At 38.7% G+C, this 24026-nt stretch overlaps 1 protein-coding gene across 3 annotated transcripts in view; it reads left to right on the top strand.

Moving 5' to 3' along the window:
• Nucleotides 1-20982, top strand: part of epb41l5 (erythrocyte membrane protein band 4.1 like 5) — a 72564-nt gene extending 51582 nt beyond the window's left edge. For 2 of the 3 annotated variants that reach the window (XM_063006620.1, XM_063006621.1), the window contains exons 18-26: nt 14-105; nt 977-1105; nt 1680-1744; nt 1895-1981; nt 6197-6278; nt 7289-7366; nt 7654-7710; nt 16974-17098; nt 18912-20982. In XM_063006620.1, coding sequence (XP_062862690.1) covers nt 14-105; nt 977-1105; nt 1680-1744; nt 1895-1981; nt 6197-6278; nt 7289-7366; nt 7654-7710; nt 16974-17098; nt 18912-18978 — 782 coding nt within the window. In that variant the 3' untranslated portion in view covers nt 18979-20982. The remainder of the gene's footprint in view (nt 1-13; nt 106-976; nt 1106-1679; nt 1745-1894; nt 1982-6196; nt 6279-7288; nt 7367-7653; nt 7711-16973; nt 17099-18911) is intronic. The other variant, XM_063006622.1, reaches the window with a different exon arrangement.
• Nucleotides 20983-24026: the final 3044 nt, after the last annotated feature.

The following is a 24026-nucleotide window of genomic DNA, read 5'->3' as shown; positions in this document are numbered from 1 at the left end:
GCTATTTTTTCAGAAGCTGCAGCTCGACTGAAGCAGCTGGAGATGGAGAGCACGTCTACCTCTACCCCCTATCGCTCCAACATCAATATCAACATGAACAACCAGGTCAGTGCAACTGAATGAGTCTTGGTAAATAGAAAAGCTCACCACTTTTGTATCAAACTTTAGAATATAATTGCAGTTAAAAAATAAAATTTCTCAATGCAAGATTACAAATAATTTAGTTTTTCACCATTAATTGTTCGAGATATATAAAAAAAAATTCAGGAAATCTGGAGAGATCTCAGCCTGTGTAGGGCAAACCGGGAAACCACTGTGGAATGTGCCTGACCTTTGAGTTCTGAGAAACCGTCAAGCTGCTGTCATAAATATTGCCACATGCTGGCATCACGTTTTTATATTTAAAAAATACAATGAAGTTCAGTGAAAACATTAGTAACCTTTTCTTTATACTACATGGGTTCTTCAAAAAGTTTCCGCACATTTCTAACTCTTTATTAAGAATTTCAAAAACAAATTACATCACTTTTCTACATTACATCACCTTACGATGCATTTTACCAAGCGTCGTACCAACTTTTTAATGCCATCAGCGGCAAATGTTTTTAGTTAAGCGCGTAGCCACTGATGCACCACTGCTTTCACATTATCATCACATAAAAATCTTCTTCCTCTTAAAGCTTCTTTGAGCAATCCAAAAAAGTGAAAATCAGATGGCACTAAATCTGGACTATAAGCTCTCTCTCAGTCTCTCAGACACGACCAATTACTACTCCTCCCGCCCTCACTGTTTCCAACGAGAATATAACAAGGATGCAAGAGAAATAACAGATCACAGATTCACAACAGACTTATTGTGTTTTGAATGGGGTTTGTACAACCTGTCAGGTTTGCCTGCTGAGTATACCAAAATCAACAACTACGCCATTTGTACTAACTAGTTTGTGTGTGTGTTTGTGTGTGTGTGTGATTGTAGGAGGATGTGGCGAAGCTTACAGAGAAGTGTTTGAGCAGTGTGAGCAGCAGTCCTGTTCTACATCAGCTTAAAGCTCCAGATGAGATCAAGAGTAACATCCTAAAAGCTCAGGCCGAGGCAGTGCTCAGGGTGCCCCATCCACACCACACACTCCTTTACTCTGTATTCACCAGTGACATTTACAGAGCTACATAGCCTCAGTACAGTTCTAAACCTCTGCTGTCTGGATGAGGCATCTGTGGTACTAGTGAGGTTTTTCCTACAGAGTCTGGTAATTTCATACGCGCAGCATCCTGGCCAACGGGGTTTGATAAAAGCTAGATGCACGACACAAAGCTTTTGTTGTGCTGTTAGTGAAATTATATAACTTTATAACATGATGTATATGAGAGATTTTAAAGAAGAGGTCTAGAAGCAAACTGGAAGAGAACTCAGTATGTATGGGTGCTTGTTAGTAAACCTTTCATCACAAGTACTTTTGCCAGCCGCGTAAGGAGAGTCATGCATCGCTCTCCATTATTCACCATCTCTGTGTAGGCGCCTCAACCAGCCAGCAGAAACCATCATAATCAATGTTCTAAAGCAATTTTAAAGCCGTTTTAAAGTTTCTGTTCACAGACACTGAAGATTACAAGTAGTTTGTTATTTAGAAATGTGTAGCATTCCCGTGTCATGCTGGAAGCTTAATAAATTGTTTTCCCAGGTCAAGAAAGAGGATACCGGGCTTACAGCGGAAAAGAACTGTAACCTGCAGGATGTATCGATCAGGTGAGCTTGGTTTAACCAAATAAGACAAATTTTCTTGCGCTGATGAAAATAAACATATGTGTAAATTAGCTGTATAAAACAAGTCATACTAATTTCTTTTTTATCATAATTATGTGACAGGTAACATTTAAACAAATTACTTTTTTTTAGGCTGAAAGGTCATGGTGGGCAGATGGGCAGCACTTCCTCTCTGTCGCTGGATAGTAGGGAGGCACTGGTACAGCCATGTTCCAGCAGGTTAGTCCTTTGGTCCTCGCTTTTAACATCATCCATTAACTTGCTGTCGTGGTTCTCAGTATGGGTGGGGATTGGGATGCAGTAGGTAGTAGATGGTGGGTGTATCACTCGAATGGTCTGCAGAGAGAGTTATCATTGTTGAAAGGTATCAGTCAAGAAAAGGGTTAAAGTGAAGACACTTATCAACAAGTGGGTACAATATGGCACAACATTGACAAGATAAAATGGCAAAAACCTACATCAAGTCTGCCCAAAGCATGTAGGTAAATGTGCACCATTGGTTTTGGCATTACCAAAAGAACACCATACCCACAGTGAAGCATGATGATGGCAGCATTATGCTTTGTGTCTGTTTTTTCTTCAGCTGGAACTGGGGCTTTATTCTAGATGGATGGAGCTATGGAGGGTAGATGTACAGTTAACAATCTGATCAAACTAGAGACACCTGTTTGAGATGCCTTTTTTTTGGAAAAGAACATGCCATTTTTGTTTTCTTTGACCTTGAGAAAGCATATGATTCCTCATTCGTATCCTCAAGGACCTCTTCCATTCTGGCTTTAAAGGATGACTACTGTGCTTCATAGCTGATATTTTGACGGACAGAGTTAACAACTGCCAATCTTATACACCCCTGTGGAATGCCCCTTTCTTCGTTCATCTTAGGAACCCTTTTCAATATCAAAATTAATATTGTAGCAAAAGTAATACCTCCAAACATCAAAAATGAGTGTCACATCCTGATCCGAAAATCCATCCAGATGGTAACCTCATTAAAAGTGGTGGAATCGGCCAAGTTCCTGGACCTGATCTTAGTCCAAAAGCTCTCTTTTATTCCACAAATTACCACACTAAAGTGCTGGCTACAGTGGGGTCAAAAAGTATTTAGTCAGCCACTGATTGTGCAGGTTCTTCTTCTTAGAAAGATGAGAGAGGTCTGTAATTTTCATCATAGGTACACTTCAACTATGAGAGACAAAATGAGAAAAAAAAATCCAGGAAATCACATTGTAGGATTTGTAAAGAATTTATTTGTAAATTATGGTGGAAAATAAGTATTTGGTCAATAACAAACAAGCAAGATTTCTGGCTCTCACAGACCTGTAACTTCTTCTTTAAGAAGCTCTTCTGTCCTCCACTCGTTACCTGTATTAATGGCACCTGTTTTACCTCGTCATCTGTATAAAAGACACCTGTCCACAGCCTCAAACAGTCAGACTCCAAACTCAACCATGGCCAAGACCAAAGAGCTGTCGAAGGACACCAGGAAGAAAATTGTAGACCTGCACCAGGCTGCGAAGAGTGAATCTACAATAGGCAAGCAGGTTGGTGTGAATAAATCAACTGTGGGAGCAATTGTAAGAAAATGGAAGACATACAAGACAATTGATAATCTCCCTTGCGGTCAAGATCTCATCCCGTGGGGTCAAAATGATCATGAGAACGGTGAGCAAAAATCCCAGAACTACACAGAGGGACCTGATGAATGACCTGCAGAGAGCTGGGACCAAAGTACAAAGGCTACCATCAGTAACACACTACGCCGAGAGGGACTCAAATCCTGCAGTGCCAGGCGTGTCCCCCTGCTTAAGCCAGTACATGTTTAGGCCCGTCTGAAGTTTGCCAGAGAGCATATGGATGATCCAGAAGAGGATTGGGAGAATATCATGTGGTCAGATGAAACCAAAATGGAACTTTTTGGTAAAAACTCAACTCGTCGTGTTTGGAGGAAGAAGAATGCTGAGTTGCATCCCAAGAACACCATACCTACTGTGAAGCATGGAACGTGGCTGGGTCTTCCAGCATGACAATGATCCCAAACACACCGCTCGGGCAACGAAGGAGTGGCTCCGTAAAAAGCATTTCAAGGTCCTGGAGTGGCCTAGCCAGTCTCCAGACCTCAACCCCATAGATAATTTGTGGAGGGAGTTGAAAGTCTGTGTTGCCCAGCAACAGCCCCAAAACATCACTGCTCTAGAGGAGATCTGCATGGAGGAATGGGCCAAAATACCAGCTACAGTGTGTGCAAACCTGGTGAAGACTTACAGGAAACGTTTGACCTCTGTCATTGCCAACAAAGGTTATGTTACAAAGTATTGAGTTGAACTTTTGTTACTGACCAAATACTTATTTTCCACCATAATTTACAAATAAATTCTTTAAAAATCCTACAATGTGATTTCCTGGATTTTTTTTTTCTCATTTTGTCTCTCATAGTTGAAGTGTACTTATGATGAAAATTACAGACCTCTCTCATCTTTCTAAGTAGGAGAACTTGCACAATCAGTGGCTGACTAAATACTTTTTGGCCCCACTGTAGCTCCAAGTGAGGAAGTGCATGTTTCCCCTTTCTCATTGGTATTTACAGATCATTAATCAGACCAAATCTAGAATATGATGCGCAATCTACGGATCAGCCAGGAAATTGTATCTGGACAGACTGAACACAATCCATCACCAAGGTATCAGAATGGCATTAGGTGTATACCCGACATCCTCAGTACAAAGCCTTTATGTAAAAGGCCAAGAGCTCTCATTAGAACAAGGACAGCTGGTTGGTTCTTAGGTATGCAACCTGATCTTTTATTAGTCAGTCTTCATCCAATTTTTTAGCCCCCGCATTAAACCTTATTTGAATGCACTAAATATAGACCTGAATATTATACACCAGACACACTCACAAGACCCACTACCATCCTGGACATCACACTTGGCAAAAAAAAACCAAAAAACTATTTAACCACTCAAATATATACTTCCAAAAATTCCTTAGCCACTGGGTTATCTACACAGATAGATCTAAAACTGTTGACCAAGTATCGGCAGCAGTAATAGCTGGCAGCTAAGTAGACAAAATGACCTTATCACAACAACTCACTCATCACAGCTGAAGCACAGGATCTATTCATTGCCCAAATTGTTTCAAACAGTTCAGGTCCCTAATATGCTCTGATTTTAAATCATACCTGCAAGTATAAATATCATACACACACCCTCACTTGATTATTACCAATATATTGAAAAAAAAAAACAAATAGAAAATATGTGCAGTATAAAATTCTTCCCAGGCCACTTCAGAATAATTGTCAATCTGGAACTGAGAAGCAAAGCCCAGACATTAAAATCCCAGCAATGGACATTATACCCCTAGTAACTGCATACTTGCTTAGCACCTGGGAGGTAGAAAGAAACTCCCTATTCAACACCAAACTCCAAGCTGTGAAATATGCTCAGATGTCAAGACCCACCCGAAAAACTACCTGAGAAGACATAAAGACCAAGTACTATATTCTATGAGGAATCTTCAAAAAGTTTCCGCACTTTTATATTTTCGTTGAAAACGGTGAAAGCAGGAGGAGTAGTAATTGGTCGTGTCTGAGAGAGAGCTTTAAGTCTGGATTTAGCGCCATCTGATTTCCACCTTTTTGTACCACTCAAAGAAGCTTTAAGAGGAAGAAGATTTTCATGTGATGATGTGTGAAAGCAGCGGTGCATCAGTGGCTACACGCTCATCCAAAAACATTTTTGCTGATGGCATTAAAATGATACGATGCTGGGAAACAGGCATCACAAAGGAAGGTGACTATGTAGAAAAGTGATGAAATTTGTTTTTAAAATTCTTAATAAATAGAGTTAATACAAAAAAGTGCAGAAACCCTCATAGATTTCACATTGGACCCACCCAACTTTCTCTTTTTCAGCTGACTGGGGTGGAAGGACTGAGATTCCTGTCATATTTCCATCACCATCAAACACATAACAAAACTCAAATACAAACCTTTTTAACCATGTACGTAAACATGCTGTTAAAAAAAAAAAAAAAAAAAAAAAAAAAAAAAGCATTAGTGAGATTGGGCTCTGATTTTGGATAAGAAGGCTTGACATGCATTAGACATTCCAATTTAGGTTTTTTTTTTTTTTAGCTATTTTCTGATTGGGGCTCATCCACATTTTACCCATGTACAACTTAAAATGCATTTTAATATAGTAAGTATTAGTATTTGTTTCTTATCAGTTCTGTTTTTAAAACATATTTTGTTTAAGTTTGCTGGTAATTACTTTTGCTGTGTACATTTGACATGGATATTTGCACTTGAAGTAGGTTAAATGAAAATGAAGGTGATCAAAATGCACTGCTTGGATCAGTCAGTGTCATAGAGATGAAATTAGTACTAAAAGGTCAAATGTGTCTCTGTTGTGTGTTTTGGTTTTCTTTAGCATTGAAGTGAAAGCTGATGAGTTAATCGCCACAGTTCTCAGTGTGCCAGCTGAATCAGTAACTGAAGACCCATTAGACAAGGTAACAAACGCAGCTGTGTGCCAGAATACTGTTAAAGGAATATAGAACGCCTTTATTTGTCATATATACATATACAGGTGTACAGTACATCGAAATTCTTTCTTTGCATATTCCAGCTTGTTTGAAAGCTGGGGTCAGAGCGCAGGGTCAGCCATTGTACGGCGCCCCTGGAGCAGAGAGGGTTAAGGGCCCAACAGTGACTGCATGGCAGAGCTGGGATTCAAACTCTCAACCTTTAAGTTGATAGCTTAAAGCCCTACCCATAAGGCTACCACTGTTGCACTATCTACTGCACATTGTGTGCAGGGTGTTGAATAGCTTTTGTATAATATTTTAATGACTGATTTGAAATCCTTGAATGTGACTATTATGCAATAAACGAGGCAATCAGATCTGGAGAAATTACATATTCACATCTCTTCATTGATAATGAACTGTACTTCTAATTGTGTTCTGCATAACTAAATTTTTGATGGCAAGCGGCCAAAGCAACAGACAACCCTTCATTTCTTGTGTGTTCTCCTATGCGGAGAGAAACATTCGATATGCCCCTGTCCTGCACGTGATGGATCCAGCCTGATCCTGCCCAGGATCCAGTAACCACATTGAAGCTCTGTTATTTTGGACACATTATGAGAAGAATCGATGCTGTGGAAATGTGGAATATACAATTATGCTTGGCAAAGATTCCAACAGGATGGATGGATGTAAATAGAACAACAATAAAAGAGCCTGAAGACACAAACAGTAGACAGGAAATTCTGGAGAAACCATTATAGCTTATGTCTGATTTGAAAACATTAATAAATGTGGCTTTTATCTAATCAGACTGCAAAAACATGTGTCCATATTAAATCAGATTCAGGCTCCCTGTCTGAACATTAAACAGTCAAATAAGTCCAATTCAGACTTCATTTATTAATAAGTGAGTGAGTATTTTTTATTCCAGGCTCTACAGCATCATCCAGCCTCATACTTTAATCTTTAAGTGTATGCTTTTACTGTTGCAGGGTAAAGCAGAGGAGCCAGAGCAGCATTCAGTTCCTCACAGTGAAAACCTGATTGACTTTACTGATCCAACACCTGTAGTAAGTCCATTTACACTCCAGACACACCACTGCTATAGTGTTCAGATAGTGGTGTGTTGTCACAACATAAGATATGCTGAATGTTCTAATACCATGGTTGTTCTACACAGCACATCTTTAGCCAAAAATAAATTAAAAAACAACAGAAATACAGTATTAATTTCCAAAGAAATTTAAATCTGGTTGGGACCCAACTGTCCCTAGGGACCAAAGTTTTTAAACTGAGAATACATGATACATAAAGTTGGTGAGATCAGTATGCATATTCACTTGACTCTTTTTCCAAGCAGGTACAGACACCCAAACCCATCACTGCACCACGATGGATCGTTCCAGCAGCTCATGTAAGTTTAGTCATCACATCCTAATAGCAATAACACATGTGTACTCTCATTTAAATAAATAAAAATATATTTAAATTACACTTCTTTGCTTATTATCTAACTGGACAACAAAGACACTAGGCGTCACTGTGCTATGGCTGGTAGTTTAAGTGGCGCCAAGTTTTCCATGTGACTATTTGGGTTTACTTTTAGTACATCAGTTTCATAGCATCTCCCCACAGCATGTAAAAGGTGGAAGAGCTAAAGTGTGTGAATGAGTGAGGTAGTAAATAGTGTGTGAGTGGCTAATATAGTAAGTGTGTGAATGAGTGAGTAAGTTAGTGTGTGAATGAGTGAGTGAGTGGGTAATATAGTGAGTGTGTGAATGAGTAAATTAGTGAGTGAGTGGGTAATATAGTGAGTGTGTGAATAAGTGAGTAAGTTAGTGAGTGAGTGGGTAATACAGTGAGTGTGTGAGATAAATTCGACCCTATTACCGGGGCATCTGTGTGAACAGTAATCTGGGGAAGTTATTCTGTAGTATAATTAACTCACAATTATTATTATTCCTTACCGAACACAACGTCCTGAGTAAAAGTCAGATTGGTTTTCTACCAAATTACCGCACTACCGATCATATTTACACCCTACACACCCTGATCGAAAAATATGTAGTTCAAAATAATAATATTTGCATGTTTTATTGATTTAAAAAAAGCTTTTGATTCCATTTGGCATGAAGGATTGTTTTATAAAATGTTAGAGAGTGGTGTAGGGGGTAAAACATACGATCTTATTAAATCCATGTACACAGAAAACCAGTGCAGAATAAGAATCGGCAGTAAGAGAACACATCTCATCTCTAAGGAGCGTGGAGTGAGACAGGGCTGCTGTTTAAGTCCAACTCTATTTAACATCTATATTAATGAATTGGCCTCCATGTTAGAGCACTCAGCCACGCCCGGTCTCACTCTACACGACTCAGAGATTAAACTCCTGCTGTATGCAGATGATCTGGTCCTGCTGTCCCCCAGCGCTCAGGGTCTCCAGCACAAACTGGACCTGCTGCAGCAGTACTGTCAGACCTGGGCCCTGACCGTCAACCTCAAAAAGACCAAAATTATGACCTTCCAGAAAAGATCCAGATCTCAGGGAACCAAACACACATATAAATTAGGACAGCACGAAATTGAGCACACTAAAGATTATACTTACCTCGGACTGAACATCAGTTCCACAGGAAACTTTAACCCGGCAGTAAATGAACTGAGAGAAAAAGCTCGCAGGGCCTTTTACGCTATAAAACGTCAAACATTCGTGGAAATTCCGATTCGAATCTGGCTTAAAATTTTTGAATCAATAATTGAACCGATTGCTCTATATGGCAGTGAAGTTTGGGGTTCGCTTACACACCATCAATTCCATAATTGGGACAAACATCCATTAGAGACCCTGCACACAGAGTTCTGTAAAAGCATCCTAAAGGTGCACAGACACACCACGAACAATGCGTGCAGGGCAGAATTAGGCCGATTTCCACTAATTATCAACATACAGAGAAGAGCAATCAACTTCTGGAACCATCTAAATGAGAGCGACCCCCAAACTTATCATTATAAAGCCCTGAAACACCAAGAGCTGAGCAAACATACCAGTCCCCTCATCCAACTGGTCCTGAGTCACTGCACCCACACACCACTAACACACACAGATACACCAGTAACACACACAGATACACCACTAACACACACCGATACACTAATAACACACACAGACACTCTAACACACACAGATACACCACTAACACACACAGACACTCTAATAACACACACAAACACATTGCTAACACACACCGACACACTAATAACACACACTAACACAATAAAGACTCAGGAACAAGAGAAATCTGTAAACCCAATTAGAATAAACCAAATTACACAAAAACTCAGAACTAAATATCTGAATTATTGGGAAACTGAAACTAAATCTCAAAGTAAAATGCAGTGTTATTTGGCCTAAATTAAGAAACACCCTGACGAGGTACAGACTGAGCGCACACGACCTGGCCGTGGAGACAGGGCGACACACCCGGTCCTGGCTGCCCCGGGAGGAGAGGTTGTGTCAGCACTGCACTCTCAGTACAGTAGAGACGGAGCTGCACTTCCTCACCCGGTGTACCAAGCACCACCACGTCCGCTCCCAATTCTTTCCTAAATTTAATAACATCATCCTCAACTTTACCTCCCTCCCAGACCCCGACAAACTGCCCCATCTACTGTGGGAGCACAGAGAGAGCTGCACACTAGCAGCACTCTATACTCACACCTGTCACCAGGTGAGGGACAGTGGGTGACCATGTCTCATACACACATACACACACACACACGCACAAACTGATTGTTTTACTACCTCATTATTGTAAATATTATACTTTTTATTGTTATTATTTTGCACTGTTTTTATTAATATTTTATTCTATTCTATATTTTTTGCACATGTAACTGTTCTGTATATTTTTGTTCTTTCTTATTTTTATTGTTTATATTTCCCTGTAACTTGCTTTGGCAATACGAATGTCCTTATTTGTCATGCCAATAAAGCTTCTTTTGAGTTTGAGTTGAGTGTGAATGAGTGAGTGAGTAAATTAGTGAGTGAGTGGGTAATATAGTGAGTGTGTGAGTAAATTAGTGAGTTAGTGGGTAATATAGTGAGTGTAATTGAGTGAGTGAGTAAATTAGTGAGTGAGTGGGTAATATAGTGAGTGTGAATGAGTGAGTAAATTAGTGAGTGAGTGGGTAATATAGTGTGTGAATAAGTGAGTAAATTAGTGAGTGAGTGGGTAATATAGTGAGTGTGTGAATGAGTGAGTGAGTAAATTAGTGAGTGAGTGGGTAATATAGTGAGTGTGTGAGTAAATTAGTGAGTTAGTGGGTAATATAGTGAGTGTGTGAATGAGTGAGTAAATTAGTGAGTGAGTGGGTAATATAGTGAGTGTGTGAATAAATGAGTAAGTTAGTGAGTGAGTGGGTAATATAGTAAGTGTGTGAATGAGTGAGTGAGTAAGTTAGTGAGTAAGTGGGTAATATAGTAAGTGTGTGAATGAGTGAGTGAGTAAATTAATGAGTGAGTGGTAATATAGTGAGTGTGTAAATGAGTGAGTGGTAATATAGTAAGTGTGTGAATGAGTAAGTTAGTGAGTGAGTGGTAATATAGTGAGTGTGTGAATGAGTGAGTGAGTAAATTAGTGAGTTAGTGGGTAATACAGTGAGTGTGTGAATGAGTGAGTAAATTAGTGAGTGAGTGGGTAATATAGTGAGTGTGTGAATGAGTAAGTTAGTGAGTGAGTGGGTAATAGTTAGTGTGTGAGTGAGTGAATTAGTGTGTAAGTGGGTAATATAGTGAGTGTGTGAGTAAATTAGTGAGTTAGTGGGTAATATAGTGAGTGTAAATGAGTGAGTGAGTAAATTAGTGAGTGAGTGGGTAATATAGTGAGTGTGAGTGAGTAAATTAGTGAGTGAGTGGGTAATATAGTGTGTGAATAAGTGAGTAAATTAGTGAGTGAGTGGGTAATATAGTGAGTGTGAATGAGTGAGTAAATTAGTGAGTTAGTGGGTAATATAGTGAGTGTGTGAATGAGTGAGTGAGTAAATTAGTGAGTGAGTGGGTAATATAGTGAGTGTGTGAATAAGTGAGTAAATTAGTGAGTGAGTGGGTAATATAGTGTGTGTGTGAATGAGTGAGTGAGTAAGTTAGTGAGTGAGTGGGTAATATAGTAAGTGTGTGAATAAGTGAGTAAATTAGTGAGTTAGTGGGTAATATAGTGTGTGTGTGTGTGTGTGTGTGTGTGTGTGAATGAGTGAGTAAGTTAGTGAGTGAGTGGGTAATATAGTAAGAGTGTGAATGAGTGAGTGAGTAAATTAGTGAGTGAGTGGGTAATATAGTGTGTGTGTGAATGAGTGAGTGAGTAAGTTAGTGTGTGAGTGAGTGAGTAAATTAGTGAGTGAGTGGGTAATATAGTGAGTGTGTGAATAAGTGAGTGAGTAAGTTAGTGAGTGAGTGGGTAATATACTAAGTGAGTGAGTGGGTAATATAGTGGGTGTGTGAGTAAATTAGTGAGTTAGTGGGTAATATAGTGAGTGTGTGAATGAGTGAGTAAATTAGTGAGTTAGTGGGTAATATAGTGAGTGTGTGAATAAGTGAGTAAATTAGTGAGTGAGTGGGTAATATAGTGTGTGTGTGAATGAGTGAGTAAGTTAGTGAGTGAGTGGGTAATATAGTGAATGAGTGAGTAAGTTAGTGAGTGAGTGGGTAATATAGTAAGAGTGTGAATGAGTGAGTGAGTAAATTAGTGAGTGAGTGGGTAATATAGTAAGTGTGTGAGTGAGTAAGTTAGTGAGTGAGTGGGTAATATAGTGGGTGTGTGAGTAAATTAGTGAGTTAGTGGGTAATTTAGTGAGTGTGTGAGTAAATTAGTGAGTTAGTGGGTAATATAGTGAGTGTGTGAGTAAATTAGTGAGTTAGTGGGTAATATAGTGAGTGTGTGAATGAGTGAGTAAATTAGTGAGTGAGTGGGTAATATAGTGAGTGTGTGAATGAGTGAGTGAGTAAGTTAGTGAGTGAGTGGGTAATATAGTAAGTGTGTGAGTGAGTGAGTAAATTAGTGAGTGAGTGGGTAATATAGTGAGTGTGTGAGTAAATTAGTGAGTTAGTGGGTAATACAGTGAGTGTGTGAATGAGTGAGTAAATTAGTGAGTGAGTGGGTAATATAGTGAGTGTGTGAATGAGTAAATTAGTGAGTGAGTGTGAATAAGTGAGTAAGTTAGTGAGTGAGTGGGTAATAGTTAGTGTGTGAGTGAGTGAATTAGTGTGTAAGTGGGTAATATAGTGAGTGTGTGAGTAAATTAGTGAGTTAGTGGGTAATATAGTGAGTGTAAATGAGTGAGTGAGTAAATTAGTGAGTGAGTGGGTAATATAGTGAGTGTGAGTGAGTAAATTAGTGAGTGAGTGGGTAATATAGTGTGTGAATAAGTGAGTAAATTAGTGAGTGAGTGGGTAATATAGTGAGTGTGAATGAGTGAGTAAATTAGTGAGTTAGTGGGTAATATAGTGAGTGTGTGAATGAGTGAGTGAGTAAATTAGTGAGTGAGTGGGTAATATAGTGAGTGTGTGAATAAGTGAGTAAATTAGTGAGTGAGTGGGTAATATAGTGTGTGTGTGAATGAGTGAGTGAGTAAGTTAGTGAGTGAGTGGGTAATATAGTAAGTGTGTGAATAAGTGAGTAAATTAGTGAGTTAGTGGGTAATATAGTGTGTGTGTGTGTGTGTGTGTGAATGAGTGAGTAAGTTAGTGAGTGAGTGGGTAATATAGTAAGAGTGTGAATGAGTGAGTGAGTAAATTAGTGAGTGAGTGGGTAATATAGTGTGTGTGTGAATGAGTGAGTGAGTAAGTTAGTGTGTGAGTGAGTGAGTAAATTAGTGAGTGAGTGGGTAATATAGTGAGTGTGTGAATAAGTGAGTGAGTAAGTTAGTGAGTGAGTGGGTAATATACTAAGTGAGTGAGTGGGTAATATAGTGGGTGTGTGAGTAAATTAGTGAGTTAGTGGGTAATATAGTGAGTGTGTGAATGAGTGAGTAAATTAGTGAGTTAGTGGGTAATATAGTGAGTGTGTGAATAAGTGAGTAAATTAGTGAGTGAGTGGGTAATATAGTGTGTGTGTGAATGAGTGAGTGAGTAAGTTAGTGAGTGAGTGGGTAATATAGTGAATGAGTGAGTAAGTTAGTGAGTGAGTGGGTAATATAGTAAGAGTGTGAATGAGTGAGTGAGTAAATTAGTGAGTGAGTGGGTAATATAGTAAGTGTGTGAGTGAGTGAGTAAGTTAGTGAGTGAGTGGGTAATATAGTGGGTGTGTGAGTAAATTAGTGAGTTAGTGGGTAATTTAGTGAGTGTGTGAATGAGTGAGTAAATTAGTGAGTGAGTGGGTAATATAGTGAGTGTGAGTAAATTAGTGAGTTAGTGGGTAATATAGTGAGTGTGTGAATGAGTGAGTAAATTAGTGAGTGAGTGGGTAATATAGTGAGTGTGTGAATGAGTGAGTGAGTAAGTTAGTGAGTGAGTGGGTAATATAGTAAGTGTGTGAATGAGTGAGTGAGTAAATTAATGAGTGAGTGGTAATATAGTGAGTGTGTAAATGAGTGAGTGGTAATATAGTAAGTGTGTGAATGAGTAAGTTAGTGAGTGAGTGGTAATATAGTGAGTGTGTTAATGAGTGAGTGAGTAAATTAGTGAGTTAGTGGGTAATACAGTGAGTGTGTGAATGAGTGAGTAAATTAGTGAGTGGGTAATATAGTGAGTGTGTGAATGAGTAAATTAGTGAGTGAGTGTGAATAAGTGAGTAAGTTAGTGAGTGAGTGGGTAATAGTTAGTGTGTGAATGAGTGAGTGAGTGAATTAGTGTGTGAGTGGGTAATATAGTGAGTGTGTGAGTAAATTAGTGAGTTAGTGGGTAATATAGTGAGTGTAAATGAGTGAGTGAGTAAATTAGTGAGTGAGTGGGTAATATAGTGAGTGTGAGTGAGTAAATTGGTGAGTGAGTGGGTAATATAGTGTGTGAATAAGTGAGTAAATTAGTGAGTGAGTGGGTAATATAGTGAGTGTGAATGAGTGAGTAAATTAGTGAGTTAGTGGGTAATATAGTGAGTGTGTGAATGAGTGAGTGAGTAAATTAGTGAGTGAGTGGGTAATATAGTGAGTGTGTGAATAAGGGAGTAAATTAGTGAGTGAGTGGGTAATATAGTGTGTGTGTGAATGAGTGAGTAAGTTAGTGAGTGAGTGGGTAATATAGTAAGTGTGTGAATAAGTGAGTAAATTAGTGAGTTAGTGGGTAATATAGTGTGTGTGTGTGTGAATGAGTGAGTAAGTTAGTGAGTGAGTGGGTAATATAGTAAGAGTGTGAATGAGTGAGTGGGTAATATAGTGTGTGTGTGAATGAGTGAGTGAGTAAGTTAGTGTGTGAGTGAGTGAGTAAATTAGTGAGTGAGTGGGTAATATAGTGAGTGTGTGAATAAGTGAGTGAGTAAGTTAGTGAGTGAGTGGGTAATATACTAAGTGAGTGAGTGGGTAATATAGTGGGTGTGTGAGTAAATTAGTGAGTTAGTGGGTAATATAGTGAGTGTGTGAATGAGTGAGTAAATTAGTGAGTTAGTGGGTAATATAGTGAGTGTGTGAATAAGTGAGTAAATTAGTGAGTGAGTGGGTAATATAGTGTGTGTGTGAATGAGTGAGTAAGTTAGTGAGTGAGTGGGTAATATAGTAAGTGTGTGAATAAGTGAGTAAATTAGTGAGTGAGTGGGTAATATAGTGAATGAGTGAGTAAATTAGTGAGTTAGTGGGTAATATAGTGTGTGTGTGTGTGTGTGTGTGTGTGTGAATGAGTGAGTGAGTAAGTTAGTGAGTGAGTGGGTAATATAGTAAGAGTGTGAGTGAGTGAGTAAATTAGTGAGTGAGTGGGTAATATAGTAAGTGTGTGAGTGAGTGAGTAAGTTAGTGAGTGAGTGGGTAATATAGTGGGTGTGTGAGTAAATTAGTGAGTTAGTGGGTAATATAGTGAGTGTGTGGATGAGTGAGTAAATTAGTGAGTGAGTGGGTAATATAGTGAGTGTGTGAATGAGTGAGTGAGTAAGTTAGTGAGTGAGTGGGTAATATAGTGAGTGTGTGAATGAGTGAGTAAATTAGTGAGTGAGTGAGTGAGTGGGTAATATAGTGAGTGTGTGAATGAGTGATTAAATTAGTGAGTGATTGGGTAATATAGTGAGTGTGTGAATGAGTGAGTAAATTAGTGAGTTAGTGGATAATATAGTGTGTGTGTGTGTGTGTGAATGAGTGAGTGAGTAAGTTAGTGAGTGAGTGGGTAATATAGTAAGTGTGTGAATGAGTGAGTGAGTAAATTAATGAGTGAGTGGTAATATAGTGAGTGTGTAAATGAGTGAGTGGTAATATAGTAAGTGTGTGAATGAGTGAGTAAGTTAGTGAGTGTGTGAATGAGTGAGTAAATTAGTGAGTGAGTCGGTAATATAGTCAGTGTGTGAATAAGTGAGTATATTAGTGAGTTAGTGGGTAATACAGTGAGTGGGTAATCTAGTGAGTGTGTGAATAAGTGAGTAAATTAGTGAGTTAGTGGGTAATATAGTGATTGTGCATGAGTGATTAAGTTAGTGAGTTAGTGGTAATATAGTGAGTGTGAATGAGTGAGTAAATTAGTGAGTGAGTTGGTAATATAGTGAGTGTGAATAAGTGAGTAAGTTAGTGAGTGAGTGGGTAATATACTAAGTGTGTGAATGAGTGAGTAAATTAATGAGTTAGTGGGTAATATAGTGAGTGTGAATGAGTGAGTAAGTTAGTGAGTGAGTGGGTAATATACTAAGTGTGTGAATGAGTGAGTAAATTAATGAGTTAGTGGGTAATATAGTGAGTGTGAATGAGTGAGTAAGTTAGTGAGTGAGTGGGTAATATACTAAGTGTGTGAATGAGTGAGTAAATTAATGAGTTAGTGGGTAATATAGTGAGTGTGTGAATGAGTGAGTGAGTAAATTAGTGAGTTAGTGGGTAATACAGTGAGTGTGAATGAGTGAGTGAGTAAATTAGTGAGTTAGTGGGTAATACAGTGAGTGTGAATGAGTGAGTGAGTAAATTAGTGAGTGAGTGGGTAATATAGTGAGTGTGTGAATAAGTGAGTAAGTTAGTGAGTTAGTGGGTAATATAGTGAGTGTGTGAATGAGTGAGTAAATTAGTGAGTGAGTGGGTAATATGGTGAGTGTGTGAATAAGTGAGTAAATTAGTGAGTTAGTGGGTAATATAGTGAGTGTGAATGAGTGAGTAAGTAAATTAGTGAGTTAGTGGGTAATACAGTGAGTGTGAGTGAGTTAGTGGGTAATATACTGAGTGTGTGAGTAAGTTAGTGAGTTAGTGGGTAATATAGTGAGTGTGAATGAGTGAGTGAGTAAATTAGTGAGTGGGTAATATAGTGAGTGTGTGAATAAGTGAGTGAGTTAGTGGGTAATATAGTGAGTGTAAATGAGTAAGTTAGTGAGTGAGTGGGTAATATAGTAAGTGTGTGAATGAGTGAGTAAATTAGTGAGTGAGTAATATAGTAAGTGTGTGAATGAGTGAGTGGGCAAATGAGAGAAAGTGAGTGAGTGAAGGATTTGTGCTGCAGTAGGTTAATGCCTGTCCAACATAAACTCCTGTTTTGTGCCCAGTGTTTTCTAATCCTTCTTTTCCCTTTTTCAGCACACTGGCAACTTTACCAACGGCCTCCAAGATCTTGAAAAGGCAAAGGTGGCACGTCAGCATGCAGAAGGAGGCGCTCCACTTCCTACTCATGCTTCTCACACTCACAATGTGATTGCAACCAGGTTTGTGTCCATGCTGTAGTCATGTACTTTTAAATAGACACACTGTTTGGGAACCCACCAGTGAATTGCAGTTGTGTAATCAACAAGCCGGACGCCTACACAGACATTATTGGGTGTGTCTACCGGGAGAGATGGTTAAGTGGATTGCTTATTACTGCTGCAATTGCAGCCTCTGCTGGCTGGTCAAGGCTCTGTTCAGAGATTGTAAATAATAGAGATCAGTGCATGATTCTCCATACGATTTACTGATTCCTGAGTGAACCTGCCTTGTGCAGGTGTTGCAGCTTTAATCAGCATATGGCAGTGTGTGTCTGTGAACAAGATTGTCTTGCTTGGAATTGTAAAAAATAATGTTTTTGTCATTCCTGCTTCCAAAACATACATAAATGAAAACATTTCAGTGATTTATTTCCATGTGTTAGAAGTCTCATGTATCTTATTTCATATAAGCCCTGAATGAGTACATGATAGTATGTACGTCTGGTGAGGTGCAAAATTTTCCACCTTGTGGTCAATGCACTGAGTGCACTACCACATAGTGCATGTCGTTTGATGATTGTTGATTGAATTGTGTTTATGGGCTTGCAGCTAGGGCTGTCGCGGTGACAGAATTTCCCCTTGCGGTGTTCAGCGGTATGTCAATATCGCGGTATGCGGTTATATAGCCATTTTTTTTTGTTTTTGAAAATTACTTAATTTATCTGGATTTTAGAGCTATATAAACAAGCTTTATTGTTAGGCTATGATTCGGTATATTATTGCTTTATAATGACAAAGATGAGACAGCTTTAAGACCAATGAAATGCGTGTTTATTGTTAAATACAGAACAGAGCAGGGATGCGTGTCTTTTCTCTATTAAAAAAAGGTTTAAATAAGTTTCTAGCCTAGGCTAGATATACACTGTGAAACAAAAAAAAAAGTGTTTAGGCTAAATATTTTAAATGCACATCTAATCAAAATATGGTAAAAAAAATAGAATAAAGAATAAAGTCTGTAAGAGTTTAAACCTGCGCGCTAGACGAACCAACATGTTCACCTGATGTGTTTTAGAGAGGACCTGAGTGGGGTAGTGATGTTCCCCTCGGCACTAAAACCTTCTCTGATGGTGCTCGTTGCATTAATACACTGTAGATGTACTGTACCTGCATGCGACTTTAGAGATCAGAGAAAGTCTAGCCTGGTTATCGCACCAATATTAACAATCTATTTAGTAGGTATAATTAATATAACAATATATACTACATGTCAAGTTATTATTCGTTTCAATACATTTTTATTCAACGAAAAAATGCATTTAAATAATTCCAGCAAGCCAGCAAGAGAGAATCTGCAGGCTGCAATGCCATATTAACCGTCATTAAGTGTTTAAGTTCGCCAAGGCTGTTTAAATGTCGTCTAAATTACAAGTATTTATTGAGTGTGAACTCAATTTAATCATTAAAAAACTTGCCTATAATTCCTGTTGCGATTGTTTACATTTTAAAACACAAAGCCTGACACTCAGCAGCAACGCATGAGAACAGGTTGCGGGAAAATGTCGCTCTTAGCTCATTTTCATTATGAATTTATTTAACATTTATTACGCACGAATGTAAGCGTATAAAACAAGATGGACCCTGCAACAATAAAAAAAAAAAAAGAGAAGAAAGAAAGAAAAAACGTGAATATCGCGGTGTTGCGGTTGCTTGGCATGCCCTGCGGTTGGCTGGTCTATACCGCGATATTTCAAAATTGCGGTTAGCGCGACAGCCCTACTTGCAGCAATTTTCAAAAGCTTTGTGTTGATAAGAAACCTGTGTGTTGTGTTTGCAGCATTGTGGCTCACCCTCCTCGAGACCAGAACCACAAACCCCGGGGTCTGCTGACCACTGAACTTTGAGAAGCTCATGTTCGGCACCTGTAGTCGTCTGCCAGCCTGTACCTTACTTTTTCCTATACATTCCAGCACAAAGACTAGAGCAACATGTGAACCCACATGCTTCTGGATCAGAATTGACCGCTTTCACAGCTGGGTGGGATGGTGAAGCGCTGCTCTCTGCCGTTCACGCATCTTCTAGTGTAGATCACAGTTAAAGACTAACCAGCAGGAACACTACAAATTACTGGTCCTGGAAACATATTTATAGAGCTGACGTAGTAACCGACTTTTATTATTTTATTATTATTATTCACTGTTATTTTATTTGGATTTTATGATTTGAAGACACTGTAGTTATGAGTCATAAGGATTAGAACTGTACTACATACTGGAATGTTTTTAGAGGATATTATGTAACGCTGGACCACATGCAGTCTCTGAGAAGTCGATTTGATTTTAATTTTACTACTTTATCAATGCTGTTTAACTTTTATCCAAGTTTTAGTTACATTGCCTTGTTTTAGTATTTCCTGGACACAACTGTTCCACTTGCTTTAAAACACACAACAGTATTTTAAACACTGTTCTGACTGCAACAATTCACTGGATTTTTTATTATATTTAATTTTTATTAGCACTGCATAATGATAATCAGCATTTAGTCATGACACTGTTTATATAAACTGCTGAATGGTCGACAATGTGTTTTAGCATGACTGCACACAAAGCCAAGTCAGTAAAATCATGGTTTGGTTTGATCATTTTGGTATGAAGAAACTTGTGGCTTGCAAATATCCATGACTAAACACGATTGGGATGAACTGGAATGTCGTGTGCAAGCCCGGCTTTTTTAAGAGCTCTTTTTTTGCAAATGCCTTTTTGACTCAATTGGCACACATTGAAAGTCGAATATAAGCAAGGTCTTTTCATCCAACATCAGTGCCTGACCTTTTGATTAAATAGATGCAAAAATTCACAGACACACTTTTTATGTTGTAGAAAGCTTTCCTCGAAGAATGGGAAGCCCCCCAGACTGTGTTCTCTTAAAATACATTTGTGCGGAGTATTTTTAACTGAATTAGAAAATACAGTGCCTTGGAAAAGTATTCAGCCCCCGAATGATTGGGATTTTTGTACACAGGACTAGAAACTTTATAAATAAATCCACCAATGTTTTCAGTACCAGCAGCACCTCTGTTGCAGCATCAAGGAGGTGATTCAGCATCTGTCCTCAGATACACTAAACACAAGTTGTGTTTGTAAAAAGCCTCATCAGTCTGGTGTCATGAAACCCGTGTCTCCCTGTTGGTAGTGGTACTAGGAATCAAGTTCAGGGCTTTTTTAGTGGTACGAGGAATCACGTTCAGGGCTTCTTTAGATTCTGATTCATGTAGTCATGCTGTTTTGTTTTAATTAGTGTTTGCTGCTATCTTTGTCTGATTTGGATTATTTGCTGAATGTATCTAGTTCAAAGTCAAGCTTGACATTTTCTATACCAGGGCTTCTTAACCTGGGAGCATCATGGTACTGTAAAATATAAAAGGGCTTTACTGTAAGGAAATTCATAGAAAATAAATTTGCCATCCTCCAAAACAGAGCGGAAATACATATGGACACTAACTTAACACATTGTCCAAACTTAAAAATAAGACATTTATAAAAAATTTTTAAATGTTTATTCTACAATTTCTAATAAACTAATACAAAAAGTGGTGAAGACCCCTGTTCTAGAATGGCAATATTTGCGTGAGCATTAACTGTCGTGTTCACCAGCTCATCACTGTGAAAAGCATTGGGGGTGAATCATCAGAAGTGCAGTATTGTGTAACTATGTTCTTTTAATTGATTCCTTCTTCTGTATCATCAGCCAGCTTCACTCTGTAGAAAGTCGTTAATGTATTACTGATGTAATTAGAGAGCACAGCACTGATGTCTGATTGTGAATGTACGCTAAGAAACTCTAGTAGGCCTATGTCTTGTGACATTTTTTATGTAGATTCCTTGAGTAAAAATATTTTAACACTACTGGTTGTGTTTCATTTTTATCTATTTACAGAAATATTACTATATGATCATGAAAGTATGTTAAGGGAAATGCGTGTTTTCTGGCTTGGTATCACAGAGTAGAGTTTGGGATCAGATATGAAGGAGAAACACATGCTCAGTAAGCACTGACTGGCACTGGTTTGTAAGTGAAGACCAGAGGGAGTGTGTAACCACAAATAAAACCAAAGTGGTGATTCGATTACAGGCACAAGCCAAAGTCACATATAGTAAATGATTACAGACCTGATGTTATAACCAAAACTCACTACCTTAAGAGTTCTGTTGCGTTTAGGCAACACATCCCTGATGAAATTATATGAGTTTAATGTTAACATTTTCATTTGATAGTAATGTAGTTCCACAACTGATTTTTTGCTATGCAGCAAAATGATGCAGTGGTGGATCGGTGTGTACTTGACATTTTCTTTTTGTCAACACCAAGCATCACCCATAATCAAACCTAAACACTTTTAAGACCCTTTAAGGGGTATCTTTCGAACTCCCAGTCTGGCCCATCTTGATCCACCCATCAGAAGATAGAAGAGTCTACAATGTGTAGACTCTCCCTTAGTTGTTGCTAATATCCCATTTCTAAAAATGCCTCCTTTAACACACAACATGCGAAACATCTCACTTTTGTAAAAAGCAAACGCTTCATCCAGAACTCTTTAAACACCTGCCAAAATGGTATTTTTTCATCCAAACTCTACACACAAATATCGAATGAACAGCTTTTACTACATAACTACATACTGATTTGATAAAAGGAAAACACTACTAGCTTGTGTTTTTGAGTTTTCAGTGTGCAGGGTGTAGTCTGCTGTAAAACGGTGTCACTGAACACCTAAAGACTAGCAGATAAAGACATGAAGACATGAGCTTCCAGCAGAGGGAGACACAGTCTTTAGGAGTCTTTAAAGCTGAATCTTCACGGTACTGAAATTATGTACTAAGTACCCACAGAAGGAACCGTGCAAAAACAGTCAGCTTCAGAAATATGATAAAGATGTCAAAATGAAATGAAAAAAGTATTTGGTAAAATAGGCTTATATAACAAAAAAAATCCGAAAGAAATTTCACTTCTCTGCAGATTCTCTAAGCTAGGTATTTGTTGTAGTAAATATATATATACAGGTCCTTCTAAAAAAATTAGCATATTGTGATAAAGTTCATTATTTTCCATAATGTAATGATAAAAATTAAACTTTCATATATTTTAGATTCATTGCACACCAACTGAAATATTTCAGGTCTTTTATTGTTTTAATACTGATGATTTTGGCATACAGCTCATGAAAACCCAAAATCTCAAAAAATTAGCATATCATGAAAAGGTTCTCTAAACGAGCTATTAACCTAATCAACGAATTAACTCTAAACACCTGCAAAAGATTCCTGAGGCTTTTAAAAACTCCCAGCCTGGTTCATTACTCAAAACTGCAATCATGGGTAAGACTGCCGACCTGACTGCTGTCCAGAAGGCCATCATTGACACCCTCAAGCAAGAGGGTAAGACACAGAAAGACATTTCTGAACGAATAGGCTGTTCCCAGAGTGCTGTATCAAGGCACCTCAGTGGGAAGTCTGTGGGAAGGAAAAAGTGTGGCAGAAAACGCTGCACAACGAGAAGAGGTGACCGGACCCTGAGGAAGATTGTGGAGAAGGGCCGATTCCAGACCTTGGGGGACCTGCGGAAGCAGTGGACTGAGTCTGGAGTAGAAACATCCAGAGCCACCGTGCACAGGCGTGTGCAGGAAATGGGCTACAGGTGCCGCATTCCCCAGGTCAAGCCACTTTTGAACCAGAAACAGCGGCAGAAGCGCCTGACCTGGGCTACAGAGAAGCAGCACTGGACTGTTGCTCAGTGGTCCAAAGTACTGTTTTCGGATGAAAGCTAATTTTGCATGTCATTCGGAAATCAAGGTGCCAGAGTCTGGAGGAAGACTGGGGAGAAGGAAATGCCAAAATGCCTGAAGTCCAGTGTCAAGTACCCACAGTCAGTGATGGTCTGGGGTGCCATGTCAGCTGCTGGTGTTGGTCCACTGTGTTTTATTAAGGGCAGGGTCAATGCAGCTAGCTATCAGGAGATTTTGGAGCACTTCATGCTTCCATCTGCTGAAAAGCTTTATGGAGATGAAGATTTCATTTTTCAGCACGACCTGGCACCTGCTCACAGTGCCAAAACCACTGGTGAATGGTTTACTGACCATGGTATTACTGTGCTCAATTGGCCTGCCAACTCTCCTGACCTGAACCCCATAGAGAATCTGTGGGATATTGTGAAGAGAAAGTTGAGAGACACAAGACCCAACACTCTGGATGAGCTTAAGGCCGCTATCGAAGCATCCTGGGCCTCCATAACACCTCAGCAGTGCCACAGGCTGATTGCCTCCATGCCACGCCGCATTGAAGCAGTCATTTCTGCAAAAGGATTCCCGACCAAGTATTGAGTGCATAACTGAACATAATTATTTGAAGGTTGACTTTTTTTGTATTAAAAACACTTTTCTTTTATTGGTCGGATGAAATATGCTAATTTTTTGAGATGTTTGGGTTTTCATGAGCTGTATGCCAAAATCATCAGTATTAAAACAATAAAAGACCTGAAATATTTCAGTTGGTGTGCAATGAATCTAAAATATATGAAAGTTTAATTTTTATCATTACATTATGGAAAATAATGAACTTTATCACAATATGCTAATTGTTTGAGAAGAACCTGTATATATATATATACAGTGTATCACAAAAGTGAGTACACCCCTCACATTTCTGCAGATATTTAAGTATATCTTTTCATGGGACAACACTGACAAAATGACACTTTGACACAATGAAAAGTAGCCTGTGTGCAGCTTATATAACAGTGTAAATTTATTCTTCCCTCAAAATAACTCAATATACAGCCATTAATGTCTAAACCACCGGCAACAAAAGTGAGTACACCCCTTAGTGAAAGTTCCTGAAGTGTCAATATTTTGTGTGGCCACCATTATTTCCCAGAACTGCCTTAACTCTCCTGG

Source organism: Trichomycterus rosablanca, chromosome 12 (genome assembly GCF_030014385.1).
Source record: "Trichomycterus rosablanca isolate fTriRos1 chromosome 12, fTriRos1.hap1, whole genome shotgun sequence".
Classification (NCBI taxonomy): Eukaryota; Metazoa; Chordata; class Actinopteri; order Siluriformes; family Trichomycteridae; genus Trichomycterus; species Trichomycterus rosablanca.
This window is presented reverse-complemented; position numbering and strand designations above follow the sequence as displayed.